General features: G+C 41.1%; 1 protein-coding gene across 1 annotated transcript in view; it reads right to left on the reverse strand.

The window, feature by feature from the left end:
- Positions 1-15,944, reverse strand: part of LOC122791404 (neuronal acetylcholine receptor subunit beta-3-like) — a 199,693-nt gene that overhangs the window by 11,537 nt on the left and 172,212 nt on the right. The window contains exon 6 of the mRNA XM_044059150.1: positions 3,490-3,664. Within this exon, the coding sequence (XP_043915085.1) occupies positions 3,490-3,664 (175 nt within the window). The remainder of the gene's footprint in view (positions 1-3,489; positions 3,665-15,944) is intronic.

Raw genomic sequence — 15,944 nt, forward strand, 5'->3', positions numbered from 1 at the left:
GAGTTCCCATATGAAGGGGCAACGGATGACACAGGATGAAGCTGAAGAGAATATGGCACAGGAAAATGCTCTGGAACTTTCTGTAGAATGACCGCAGGAAACGGACAAAAAAGAATGTGCCCTTAGTTTAGAAAAAAAATATCTAAGAGAAGAGTTGCTTGAGTTAATTGAGATAGATAGACATGTTAAGATCAATGAAAGAAATAGATTACAGAAAGTCAATAAGACTCAAACTGTTAGAAGTTTAATAAAACATATAAACACAGTAAAGACTGTTCATAGAAATTCATGCAATATAACAGAAGTAATCTTCCCTTTAGATGATGCTGTACATAAATTCAGTACAACATTTTTAAATATCCTAAGTAATCTTTCACCTTGTATTAGGCAGAAACTAAAAACAAATAATGCAATTTGGCTATCCAAAAAGAGCAAAATGCTAATGCAGGGTAAAAAAATAACATGGAAAGAATGGCAAAAATATAAAACTCCTCAATTTCTTAAACATTTTAGAATGCTTCGTAATCATACTAAAAAGCAAATAAATGAAGACAAAAAACTATACTATAATACTTTTCAGAATATTACTAAATACAACCCTAAAACATTTTGGAGATCTATTAAAGAAATCTTAATCCTGGCCAAAAATTCAACCGAAACTCCTCTCCCGGTAACTCACCATTCAAAACTTCAATACACTTCAGCTCTTACTTTATGGATAGTATAGCATCTCTAACCAAGGATTCCTCAACATCTAATCCCAACCCTGCCCAACAGCCACATATCACCACAATTTCTTTCACCTTCAATCCTGTGCTCACATCCTATATAAAACTTCTCTTAAACAAACTTAAACCGTGTTTTTCTTTAGCTGATGACCTTCCTAGTGAGTACCTAAAAATAGCAGCCAGTAGCATTGTCTATCCTGTCTCAATCATTATAAATAGGTTAATCCAGGAATCCCAGTTCCTCTCCCTGGAAAAAATTACACATTATCCCTTTGCACAAAGGAGGAAATTCAACAAACTTTAATAACTTTAGACCTATAGCAATCTTATATCACCTCGCCAAATACTTGAAGAATGTACTGAAAAACAATTGCTAGACTATCTCTTGCAGGAAGAATTCCTATCCCATACACAACATGGCTTCTATCCTTCCTATAGTACTAGCACTGCCCTTCTAACATATAGATACTGTCAACAAAGCTGTACACAATGGTAAATTAGTCTCTTCCTTATTTCTAGACTTGTCTAAAGCCTTTGATACAGTTTGTCACAGCAAACGTCTAAAAGTCAAAGTCAAAGTAAACTTTATTGACAGACTCCACAAGTGTAACTGAATGAAATTATGTCACTCCCGGCTCTATGTGCAAACATCTAACATATACAACAATTCACATTGCTACAGTTAGACATTCCTACTACATAATATTTACTGTTTTACATATCAACAGACATTTACTAAGCTAAGCAGACACGGTATTTATTGCACAGAATTCCACAGCTCCTTCTTATTGCACAGGATTCTGTTGTCACTAGTCTAAGGAAACATGATATTTATTGCACAAAAATTTCACAGCCGTTACTTACTGCACAGGATGCTGTTTTAGCATCAGCGAATATTGCACAGAAATAAGACTATACTCTGTTAGAGTAATTGCACAGTGTATTTAAGACCTTTTAAGGTTATAGCAAGCAAATAAGCTTCTCACTCATCATATTGCCTGCTGTTCCAAATGTCAAGCGAGATGTAAGTTGCTATTGGAGTTCAGTAGCGTGATGGCCAGGGGATAGAAGCTTCTTATAAACCTTGACATTTTGCTATGTATGCTACAATAACGCCTCCCAGATGTTAGGTGCAGGAACAGTCCCTATGTAGGATGAGTGCAGTCCATGACTATTTTCCTGACTCTGTTGAAACAACAAAACTGGTGCAAGTCTTGAATAGATGGTAGAGTGGTCCTGGTAAACCTTTCTGCTGCTTCCACCACTCTTTGGTGGGACTTGTGGTCTGTGGTAGAGCAGTTGCCATACCAAGCTGTAAAACTGTTTGTCAGAATGCTAGCAATGCAAATCTCGAACATAGCTCTTCTCCTTTAAACTTCTTTTTGGTAGGTGAGTAAGCCACCACACTCCCAAGCTTATATATCGATATACCTATACCTTGAAGAAAAGGAAATATTCTGAGAAATGGCCATCTTGGTCTTAATATACAAGTCCATTTTTCAGCCATGCAGTCTCTGTGTTTTAGGACTTATTCTAGCTGGTGCCAACATTTCATATGGTTATCATTAAACAGCAACTATTTTTTTCTTTCCTGTTTATGAGGAATGCCATGGCTTTCTGCTTAACAGATCACACAAAATTATCTTTTTCCAGGACTGTTCAGACATGCTGGTTAGGTAGACAGGCAGTAGGTATGAAGTAGAGTCTATAAGTCTACGAAAATGTTGCATCTTCATACTCATCTGTGTTACCATAGAACAAAATAAGTTGAGAGATTATCACTGAAGTTTATTGAAAATGACACATGCTGTGGTCATTCCCTTTGGGGAGAGAGATGTCCCCAAATATTATCACATTAACAACAACATACTAAGCACATAATCAGTTGTGAGGGATTTGTGCACCCAAGTTGATAGCAACCTGACTTTTGACCACCATGTTGCTTCTGTTGTATGGAAAGCTTTCTACATGGCCCACCTCATAAGTAAGGGTATCTCATCCAGGGACTAGAAGGTCATACCATCCCTGTATTGTTCCCTTATAAGGCCAATTATTGAGTACAATGCCCCCTTCATATCTTGCAAAGCACATGCAGCAGCTGGAGAGACCACAGAGGTTCCTCACTAGGAGAATCCAGGGCATCAAACATCTACCATACACACATAGGCTAAAAGCCCTGTGCCTCTACTCAGTTTCATACAGACTCCTCAGAAGTGCCGTCTGTCTGGCATAAAAAGCAATCTCAGACCCTGCCTTGATGGGACTCCTGCATATATGCAAGTCAAGCTCCACTCGACCCACACGAGCGACCTCAACCTGGTCTGTTAGATCAATAGGACTTGTTGGCAGGACAAATTTGTGTCCCAGAGACTCCCCCATCTGTGGAATAGACTCCCTCTCCATGTCAAGCAGAGTACTTCACTAACCCTTTTTAAGTACAACCTGGATAACTGGCTGGAAAACAGAAAATACACCCCTGGGATTCCACCTCTGTCCCTGCTGGACATGGGTTTTGGGTGCTGACTTGTGTAAACATGGGCTAAACTCTTGGCTAGGCTTACAAGGGCCTCAGGGCCAGTAGCCTAGTAACTTCCTATGATCCTATGTGTTCTATTCTCATGAGCTGACTCAACTGCCTCACCTGTAAGTGCCTCTTTGTTTCGTCAGTACTCAGCTTTCCCATCCACTTTTTAACCCTTTTATAGTACAGATTATTCCAACATTTTTGATTTTCTCTAAAGTATTGTCATTGTGTTCTAACCTCTACCACCAAGACTACTTCTACAAATCATGATCTTGCTTTCAAGCTCATGAGTTAATTTTCTGTCATGCACATCTTCTCTCTCTCCTAAAATTTTCAGTACAAACACTGATAGATTCTCCTTTTTACTTAATCTCTTATGTCCTTTACTAGTCAGAGATTTTCTAATATGTTCCTGTTCATAAAAAGAGTCAAAAAACAAGTTGCACAGTATTACACCCAACACATAAACATTATTCTGTAAACATTCAGCATCTTTTTATCTTTTCTCAGACTCACTCTGCTTATGTTGCATCCTAATATCTTATTACCGTAACAACTGCCATTTCTTATTATATAGAATTATTTAACTTATGAGCAGGATTGCATTTCTGAAATCCTTCGCCACCTCTGACTTCACACAGCATTTATTTCCTTCTGATGTTTGCCTCTTCCATCATCAACAAGAAATGTTTTAGCACTTTTTATTTATTTGAAACTCTACTGCCACCTGCTGACCCATTCTGTGAGTATTTTTTCAGGTCTATTTTTCAAACTAGCATTTGTGGGAATCTTTCCCATGCCGTATGTTTTTGACTCAATCAAATTACTCTTTGTCTTAAAATGACATTTTAATTTTATTTGTCTTAAAAAAAAAAAATATATATATATATATATATATATATATCCTTAAAACTCTATATACCCAACTGCCAACTCAGATCCACTCTGGAACTCCCTTTCTACCCAACTAATATCCAATAATTCTACCACTCAATTCAAAAAAACTTCTTAAAACTCACTTCAAGAACAACAAGCTATGCTCTTGTCTCACCCCAGGATAAATACCATAATTCTAAATAACTCCCATACTCTCCATTAATGATAGTTAGAGTCACATAATAAATATGGCCTTTATGTAACCATAAGTAATAAAATGCAATCCACTGTCATAATAAACAAGCATCACCAACTTATTTTTCTACTATATTAAATCAATGTACAATTTGTCATATTCTAAATGTATTGTTATGTCATCCATTAAACTACTCACAGTAACTTTCTGTAGCACCTGAAAAATTAAACACACTGGACTGTCAGGATATGACAATAGTACCAACTACTCTATCTGCCTACTGTTGAATGATGTCTATATATAATACATGTTGTTCTGATTGTACCATGTAATATCTGCTAAGTTATATTCTCTTCTAAGTTATTCATATTTTCCTTTAAATTTGTAATATACTGTCAGTCTTAAAATGTTAACTTCCTGAATGTAAATATCTATCATTTTGAACTTGTCAATTTATGTAATTGGAGCTTTTCTCCCAGGGCCTCCACTGAAAATGGACCTGTGTCCAGTTGGACTTTCCGGGTTAACAAATATAAAATTAAATAAATAAATAAATAAATAAAATAAATAAATGTTCAGTTTACCCAACCTCCAAAAGGGCTAGTAACCTTCTCTTTAAATGTTAACTCACTAAAAGCTTATTACATAATGTATATGTTTTAATTGTTCTGTACAAATCTTTGTTATTCTTTTGCAACTTGTAATATGTAACTTGCAATATTTGGAGCTTTTCTCCCCAGGCCTCCACTGAAAATGGGCTCTTTATGGCCCAGTGGACTTCCCAGTCATCAAACTTAAATAAATACATATATAGGTAGATACAGACATGAGCTGTGTTACTTCATTCAGATAGATTCATAACCCAGAGGCTTCCCATGCTTTGGAACAGGATTCCAGTTCATATTAGGCAGAGCCCCTCACTGACTCTCTTCAAGAGAAATCTTGATGAGTGGATTGGAGATCATAAGTTTACCCCAGGGGTCACATCTGTGTCACTGCTAGACAGGGGCACAGTAAACTAACTCTATTATATAAGGGGACCTTCATTGTGTCAACTACTAGACAGAGGCACAGTATTCTAGATTTATTCTGTACATTTTTGTACCATTTCATGGGGTGGCAAAAGCCACATCACTATGGCTAGGCTTACAAATGCCCCAGCATAGATAGCCTAGTACTATACTATGAAACTATGAAACTACAAAAGAAACAAAATGGGAAAGCCTCCTGTAATGATAACACCAGTGCAGTTTCTAATGCAGTTATTCAGGACACTATCATTCAAAAAGGCTGCTTCCTTCTTCAGGTCTAATCAGTAGAAATGGAACTTAATGAATAAAGCAACTGGATTTAGTATCAAGTCACCATGTTGTGTATTAAACAATTACCATGAGGAGCACAAATAAATTGCAGTGACGCAGATTATCTGACAGTCATCCTTAAACAATCAAACATTGTTTGTACTGGGCAGAATAGTATAGATACATTAACAACAGATTAGAAAAATCTTGCCATATTCCATGAAATGGTACATAAAAAGTTGGATAATAGACCACTGTAGTTTAAACTGTGTGTGGGTAGATGAGAGAGTGGGTAGATTGGGGAAGGGTTACTTTACCCTGGTAGTATTCTAAAACAGCCAACTTTATTGTGTCATATCTCTTTTAATGTTAAAAAGGTAAACTTTTCAGTGTCACTGTTCATTATTCTTGACTGTCTTTAATTTAATTTATTAAATTCTTTATAGACTGCCAAGCCCAACCTCTCACTGCACTATTTTTGTTAGCATTCTATACCAGTCACACCTTGTACTTGACTGTTACATATTTTCTAGTAAAGAATATGAGCTGTCATTGGCTGACTGGTGTGAACTGTCAGACGTTCACCACAGGCAGTCAGTCATAAGATGCTATAAAAAGAAGCGTATTTTGGGGAGTTCCAAAACATCATTCTCTTTTAAGTGTCACTGAACAGTTAAGTAACAATTGACTGTTTCTGTTTGAATTGCAAAGTTATGTTAGTACTGTTACTACACCATCTGTGATAGAAAACATTTTTAATGTATGAATCATTTTTGACACAAAACATTTTCTGACAGTGCAGTGCAACTTTGTAAAGGTAATTGCTTGTTGCAACAGCATTTTTGCTATTGTACATGTTTGTATAAGAAGATACATTGTGTCTATAATCTCAGCTATGAATAGACATACCATAAGCTAATCATACCTCTCAACCATACCGAATTCCTCAGTATTTACCAGTTTGAGGGTAAATAATGTTGGAAGAAATAGCCAGGAATTTATGGCTGCTAGCTTGCTTAGGCCCCCTAGGGCTGATAGCCTAGTACCAACTATGAAACCTATGAACCTATGAAATATTGGGGTGCCACGAATTCCCAATTGGCCCCCTTAATTTTCAAATTTCCAGGTCTGTTTTTTTTTTTTTTTGTTTGTTTGTTTTTTACTACTTTAAATTTTTGGCTGATGTCACTACACATCACCAGCCTACAGGGGCATGCGTGATAACATCAGCTACTGTCTGTTGGACCAGAGGGAAATAGAGAATATAACAGTGATGGCAGGTGGCATAATTTAAATTTTGCAGAGTCCGCCCAGATGTCCCAGCCTCCAGGACAGGTAAGAAAACAGCTGTTATCTGTCACTATTAGCCCTTAACTGTGCATTATTCTGGCCAAGAAAGAACTGTTTAACTGTGCAAAAGTCTGTAGTTTGTTAGTTTTATGCATTGTTTATCTGCTGGCCATTATTTGTGTGTGCAAGTTCACATTCATTATTTATCTGCTGGCCGTTATTTGTGTGTGGGCGTGCGCGCACTTGTGTGTGTGTGTGTGTGTGTGTGTGTGTGTGTGTGTGTGTGTGTGTGTGTGTGTGTGTGTGTGTGTGTGCGTGTGTGTGCGTGTGTGTGTGTGTGTGCGTGTGTGCGTGTGTGTGTGTGTGTGTGTGTGTGTGTGTGTGTGTGTGTGTGTGTGTGTGTCCGTTTGCCTGAGGACTGAGTAATGCTGTTATACTGTTCACACTCCATACATTTCTTATACCCACAGTTAGCAAGGATGATGATGTCACCCATCTACAAATACACCTCTGGGAGTGCTGTGTCCCAGTAATCTCGGTAGCGTGTTCTGTAACTGCATGATGCTGTAGTGTAGTAAAGTAGTTAGGTCAGTGTTCTAATCCCAGACATGCCAAGTGTGTGTGTGTGTGTCTGCCTGAATGAGACAAGTACAGTGCATTGTAGTATTCGCCGTAGCATGTGCCCTAAATGCATGTTGCTGCAGTGTGATATGGTCGGGGTTTGTATACAGGACATGGCAAGTGTGTGTCAGAGCCTGTGTAGAGGTGGCTGTGACTGTCTTACTATTGGACATGTTTGGGACCGAGTTTTGTAGTTTTCCTATATAGTATCCGTCTTATGACACATTGGCCAACTGACGAGGAGTACAGCTGTCAGTCAGCCACGGCACTATGTTGGCAAGCCATATCCATACATCTGGCAAAAGGCCTGGTGAGCTAAGTATGCAGCCCTACTAGTACCTGGTATATGTCCTGCACCCATGTGCCATGCACATACAACCTTGCCTAGGATATCCCACTATGTTGCTAGTAACATGAACATTGAGGACAGATAGTAGGCATGGTGTGACTGCAGTGGCCTGCAGAGGACATGGCTGTCCATTACACACACATGCCCACTGGACACATGAAACCCTTGTAATATGCATCATAACATACTACTGTTATCCTCACCCCTGTCCCTCAGACGCACGGTCCTGGTATGCACATCACTCCTTCATGGGGTTACAGGGTACAGCGGTTCAATGGGCACATATATACAGACATTGTGCCTTCACTATGTTCCACACTGAATGCCTGCAACATATGTGGTGCCATCAAATGTGATCCACTAAGGCCAGACAATGCTGTACACATGTGCCCTGTATGGAACCATGCCACTGACACCACGGAATACCTGTATCATACTATCCATGTAGGTGCAGGGCCGACCTGCTCACTATAAGCAGGTTTTGCCACACCAGGCCAGTATTGGCATATTGGGGTATAACAGGCTGTATACACTACATGTGTCTGCCAAACCAGGTACACCTGTACATGTCACTGTACAGTATTGTGGGACATGCACATCCCAGGCAATGTCCATGTGAAGGACTATCAAACACAGACATGGCATGCATTGCAAAGATATGGCCCTACACATTGGTAACCAGGATGTCAGGCCAGATAATGCAGTACCCATCTGTGTGGGACATTGCAGACACTACACCCCTGCACTGCACACCATTGTTGGTTGATGCGATGGCAAGGATTACCCCTCACCCAGCCTTGCATAACCATCTTGCACAACCAAACACTACACACCCATGGAGCAATGCATACCTGCATGCCAGTATTGGCACCCTGTGTCTGCATGTGGGTTGTTATGCTCCCAACCACAGTCACTCCCAGTTTAAACCTCATTGGCATACCAACAGTTGTCAAGCACTTTCACATGCCCTAGCCCATAGAACCTCCAGATATCCCCTGTGGTGCATGTGGTCATGTGAATTACTGTGGTGTGCAAACTTAGTAGTTACATTGTGCATTTGTGGCCCTGGCAAAGGTGTCAATGCATGTCCATTAGAGTGTGGTTGTGGTGACAATGGCATCCATTCACATGGACTGACATGTGTGCCACACCTAATGTATGTCTACTATATCTGTTGCAGATGGCACTCACTCACCTACACACATGTTCTTACAGCACAGCAACATGTCACCTTTGTGGCACATGTAGTAACATCATGCACATGTAATAGTAATGAGTAGTCAGGGGTTTGCCCCTGTACTATTCGGCATGTGGCAGATAATGCTTATGGTTAAGTCTCCAAGCCCTTCCCTGGTGTACATTGCCTGTCCCGCCCACACACTCTCTGGTGGATGTGAAGGTGTACACCTGCACAGCAGCAGCATGTGTATTATAAGAGATGGAAATGGTCAGGTGAAGGTCTCTGCACCTATTGCAGTCCTCCTCTAGCTGATTGTATGTGGTACAGCTGTGATGGTGTTCCCATAGCCATCAGCATGATAAACACAGTACACTATCTAGGGAAACATGTTATTATCTGGCCATGACAGTCGCTGTGAGTGGTACCTGGATGTGGTGTTCTGACACGGCATAACAGATGATATCTGGATGTACCTCAATTATTTTCCACAGTGGGAAATAGCCTAATGACAGGAGGGTGATGTGCCACACATAACTACAGCATGTAAGTGTAGTTATGCTGCATTGAGACTACTGCCTGTTTAACATGTGTGTGGTAATGGCTATTCTGCATGTTATAATACAGACATGACAGTTCTCTGTTCATGAGGGACCCCCATCTGTAGGGCCATCTGTGACCTGGTCAGTGTGTGCAACCATTTGTTTCCTGTGTTACACACTGAACACACATCTGTGCACAGCAGAAGCATGGTGTGAGGACTGCAGACAGTACATGATGATAGGGATGTGTTTCTGCCATTGCATTCCTGACTGGACATGTGTCACATGAGACAGTGGTATGACTGACACTGTGTGGGATTCTCAGTGACAAGCCAAACAGTTGGCATGTGGTATATATGCATGTGTTGTGCTCCCTCTGCAAATGTATACCATCTATTGTGTTGGGTTGCTGGTGATATTTATGCATAATGTCGTAGGTAATCCTGTATGCTGTTGTCTATCACTAAGCCATATATGGGTTTAAAATGCAACACCATAGGCTGAATGGGTTGGGAGGTCCCGGCAGAACCTCCTGTCCCACTTCAGCTGACCATGGCACCGGGCACTAGCACATCTGGGGCCCAGCCATAGACATCAACCTCTGTTGGCTCTGCACCACCTTCTGGGGTACCACCACTGAGGATGCAGCATGTCCCCCTTGGGAGCAGGACCAGACAGGTACATGTCTGCTGTTGTGTGGTCCCAGACGTGTTGCGTTGGTGGCTCCCTAAGGGGTTACGAAGCCAGATACGCCAGTTCAATGGCAGAGTGTCACATTTACAGGGTGATGCTGCCCCTCCTGGACAGCCCCCAGCACTGCCTCCTTTGCAGCTGTGTAGGTGCAATGGCAGTTGCCCATGCCTGTGGACCTCCATCCCACTGTTCCCATGGGCTTTTGAATGCCGAAGACCCATTCCCATCCAGGGTGCATCCCCCCACGTGTCATATACCAACCCTGTATGCTGTCATTTCTGTGCTCCTACCTATCCTCCACGGCCATACCTACACTCCTTCCTCTACATCTGACCCTCACCTATGGACACATAAGGCCATTCGGCTTCTAGGATACCATCTGCCCTATACATGGCTGTCCATTACACACACATGCCCACTGGACACATGAAACCCTTGTAATATGCATCATAACATACTACTGTTATCCTCACCCCTGTCCCTCAGGCGCATGGTCCTGGTATGCACATCACTCCTACATGGTCCAGGTACATGTGAAGAGGACAACCCCATTGTACACAAAACACTACCGGTCTCTCTATGGTTACCCCATTTACCTTTATCAGGATAATGATGTTGCACACAGCACATTGCAAAAGTACTGTTCACACATAATGATTGGACAGGTACTGTTGTGTTAATGTACATTACATGTACAGAGTGATGTATACGGCCAATGTACAACTATTTGCATGAATGACTGACACATGTCTGTTTGCGGGAGTCTTATGATCACATAGAGCAACACCACTACATAATACAGGCGTCGCTGGTGTTTCCTGTATAATTCGTTTGTAATGCTTTGTTGCTACATGGTATGTTCCTGATATATCTCTATATATGTATGTACCTATATGCTAGACATAAACACTCACATGTACATCTACATGATGGGATACATTCCTATACTGTTGAATGACTGTGCTGTATGATATGTTTGTGGTACTGTTCATTGTCTGTATATCTGCCATGGCGTATTGGTAATACACATTAGCTGTGTGTGCAGGGTCCTGGTTCCGAACCTTGCGAAGGACATTTAGTTAGTTGCAGGGCAGAACAAGCCCACTGGATACGGAGGGAGTAAGGAACATTAAAGCAGTTGAGAGTGGGTGTGCGTGGGTGTGCATGGGTTTGCACGGTGTTAGGCACTGCTGACCACTGGTTACAGCCTCTTACACTCGGTTAGCCTCTACATTGCTTAACCAATGCAATACTCGCATACTGGTAGCCAAACACGCTCACACCCCTCACTCCCGCACTTGCTAATGCACCGACATTGGTGCTTGCATCTGTCACTCACACCCCTGGGTGTGAGCGAGGACCACAATATTGCCTTGTGATGCCTATTACATCGGACTACATGACTACAGTATTGGGATTGGCTGCCCATTAGGCGACAGCATCGCGTTCGACTGTACAGAATCAGCGGCCTGTCCAGTGACACAATCATATTTGTGTGTACCTCATACAATGTGCTCCCACCTTGTGATGCTTATTACATTGGAATACATGAATACAGTATCGGGAATGGCTGCCTATTAGACGACGGCATGGCATTCGACTGTATGGAATCAGCAGCCTGTCCAGTGAATCATTCATATCTGTGTGTTCCTCTTGCAATCTGCTCCCACCTTGTGATGTCTATCACATCAGACTACATGACTACAGTCATAGCCGGCCTTAGACATAGGCCAACTAAGTGGCCACCTAGGGCACCGCTTTAGTGGGGGCACTTTACCAGTATTTATTTGGTGTAGGTAGACCAGGATGGGGGCACTGGGTGGTGTGGTGGGGGGTGCCATTGTGCCCTATGCCTAGGGCACCAGTTGACCTACTGCCACTCCTGACTACAGTATCGGGAATGGCTGCCCATTAGACGATGGCATGGTATTCAACTGTATGGAATCAGCGGCCTGTCCAGTAAATCATTCATATTTGTGTGTTCCTCTTACAATCTGCTCCCACCTTGTGATGTCTATCACATCGGACTACATGACTACAGTATCGGGAATGGCTGCCCATTAGGCGACACCATGGCGTTCGACTGTATGGAATCAGTGGCGTCTCCAGTGAATTAATCATATTTGTGTGTTCCGCATACACTCTGCTCCCATCTGGCTGATACATGGGAACCGAGACTCTGCATTACAGACAAGTAGTTGGGTTGTGGGAGCCACATCTGTCGGACGTCTCATGCTATCGCATACCTATTATAGGTTTGCCACCTTTTCAGTTGGCCAAGATGGGACTTTAGGGTTACCACCTGCCCCACTTTGCGAGGGACACTGCAAAAATAATCAAGACATAGCACATGTGCTGATTACAGGACATTATTATATTCTATGTTTCATTAATAATTGCATAAAACAGTTATTTTATATATGACACTTCTATATGTTATGTGAAGTAGCATAAGCAATCTAAATGCAACTAGATTAAGTTTTTATTTGTGCAAATAAGTGTAATCCTGTACTATGCATGGCTGTCGGTATGTTTTGTCCTGGAATATCTGACATTTCTACAGAACATGTCCGACTCTGGCAATTTGGAAAGGTGGCAACCCTATAGGACCTGTATGTAGAGACGTCAGACTTTGCAGGGCAACACACCCACAGCCAGTAGAAAGGGGAGTACTTCACTGTTTTGTCTGAATAAAAGGTTACTCTTGTAGCATTATAGTTGCTTATACTGTTACCTGTAACATTTAGGTGATTCAGATGAACATAATTGTTTTATGCAACTACTACAGACAATATAGGTAATATTTGCCCTAAATCACAGGACATTTGCCTTAATTACAGTTATTATGCAGGACACAACTGCCCAAAGCGGAGTGTCCCTCGCAAAGGTGGACAGGTGGTAACCCCAACCCTATTATTCTATCAAATTTCTAAGGTAGTCGGTGGAACAGGCGCTTTCTCTCACTATCAGACCTCTCATACGAATGGGGAAGAATGAACACTGAATCAGGGACACTGAATAACGACCTCAGGGACACATTGAGAAGGTTGGTCCTGTGTAACCTGACACATTGACGGACACAGAGCACATATGTACTCATACACATTATCTGAGGTACATGCTGTTTATGACTCTTACATGTTGTCATTATTCACTACATGTATTCCACCACCTTTCCTCCTAATATCACTAGTTCTAGGAGGGTTTAGTTGGGACTGTGTTAGATTCTGATTCGTAATCACGGATGTCCCTGGTAATCGGGGACAGTTCAATGATATGGTCCCTATGTGTTCCCCGAATGGTTTATGGACTGCCCAGTAGATGTGCTCTTAAGGTTTGGGATGTATGGGCATCTGCTATACCCACATCGGAATATTACTTACACCCATGGGGCGGCCCTAATACATGTCTGCCAGCCAACATCTGCACGCCTAGCCCCATAATTGCATACCCATAGTTCCCCCACCTGCCACTACTCTACAGCACTCATCCTTACTGTGGGTGCAAGTGGACGCAGGTGGGATATGAACACACCCCTACACACTGCCCATTCTCCCCATGTCGGGACACATGTCGTAAGTTGTGTCGACCCATGTGTTATCAGGCTTGCACAACCTACTGTTCCGTGTACAGCTGCATCCTGGTTGTAATAGTGTTACTCCCATTGGTTGGAAGTACCAAAATTTTGGTGTCCCGCAAGGGACGTTGCTGTCCATGTTTAAAGTGTAGACCTTGTAGATCTCTCCCAGTGGTAGTTTCCTGCCGGTGGTCTGGGAAGCAGTGTTGTATTTACCTTTATTGCGTGTCTGTATGTCTCACCAGCTTAGCTGGGGAAGTGGGGGTGGGAGGTAGATGTTTGTTGAGTGGACCTTCCACCAACATATGCCCGGTCTAAACATATGTTACCTGTGACTGCTGTAACATAACCTAGGTATATACATGTGTATATTTACTGTAACATATATATATCTATTTACATTAATATATACAGATATATCTGCATATGTATTCATACATGTATATTCATATCTTGCTGTTTTATATATATATATATATATATATATATATATATATATTTGAGTGTGTGTGCGTGTGTATATATATATATATATATATATATATATATATATATATATATATATTTATATGATTATATATATGTACATCAGTGTGTCAATACATTCCCCGCTCATACGCATTTACACATGCGTAATGGTGTTTATATGCTTCACCAGCATACTAGTGCCTTATTCATTATAATACCAACACACTCCAGTTATCTTGTAATCGGTATGTAGCACATTATACAGTGGACAGATGTCGCTATATGTTCATGTACAGATTACCAATGGTAATTGGAATGTGATAGTGTGATTCAACCCGTCCCTCTTCTGCACAGCCTATTATTCCATCTACTGTCGATGTTTGTATGGTCACATTCCTGTTATTTATGTCAACAAATGGAATGCATGTGTTACAGAATTTGTACTTCAACATATATTGTTGTCTGCATTTAAGTATGCATATATACCTATTACGACCTAGCTGACCTCCACGGGGCGGTCCATTAGAACCGGCCCATCCAACCCTGGCATGCCTGGATCCATAATTGCATACTCATAGTTCCTCCACCCAACCCATGTTAAATTTACATGCATAACATCCATTATCCACTTGTTATCGCAGCCATGACACACCTTTACACATTGCCCTCTCCAGAGCTTTTGGGGCCCTACACACATTCTGTCCCACGTCGTGAATTCACATGGTCTCCTGCCATGTATATTTGCACATACGTGCCTTTCCTGGGGTTATGGAATATGGCCATTTGCGCTTTCCAATTTTTGGAGGTCCCAGCATGGGACTACATTCTGTCTATGTGTAAAGTAGACTTAGCATTTCAACTATGTTGCTCCCACTGGTAAAACCCTGCCTGTGGTGTGAATAGCGGTGCTCTGCTCACTCCTGGGCAGCTTTTTATGACATACGCTGAAAGCACTATATAATACCAGCATTGCTCTTGATTCCATTCACATCCCTTGTGTATGCTTTATTGTTACAATGTCAATTCTTTATATATATACATATATATAGATATATATGTATATATATATATATATATATATATATATATATTTTTTTTTTTTTTTTTTTTTCATGTATGTAGCTATATATCTATACACACACATATATGTGTCTGTGTGTGTGTATGTATAGATATATATATATATATATATATATATATATATATATATATATATATATATATATGTGTGTGTATATATTACATCCATACATACATACATTTCCTATGCTGGGAGCTGCTTACACCCACGCAGGTGCACTCGCCTATGCTTACGGTGCGTTACATATGTTTACTGCCACTTATTTGTGCTTATTTGTGCCTTATTCATTATGACAATACCTCTTTGATTGAAAGGATCTGGTTAATAGTCCCATGCAATAGACACATTCACCTTTACATGTTTAAATGTCGGCTTTACAGCAGAGCAACATTCATTCCACAAGGAAAATGATATGTGCTATTGTTGACCTTGAACTGTGAATGCCTTTTCGTTAGGCGGATGCTCTAACCACTACACTATTGGTGTTCTGCTTCATTTATATGTGTACCCATGTTGCATAG

Source organism: Protopterus annectens, chromosome 17.part0 (genome assembly GCF_019279795.1).
Source record: "Protopterus annectens isolate FY-2018-M chromosome 17.part0, PAN1.0, whole genome shotgun sequence".
Taxonomy (NCBI): Eukaryota; Metazoa; Chordata; order Ceratodontiformes; family Protopteridae; genus Protopterus; species Protopterus annectens.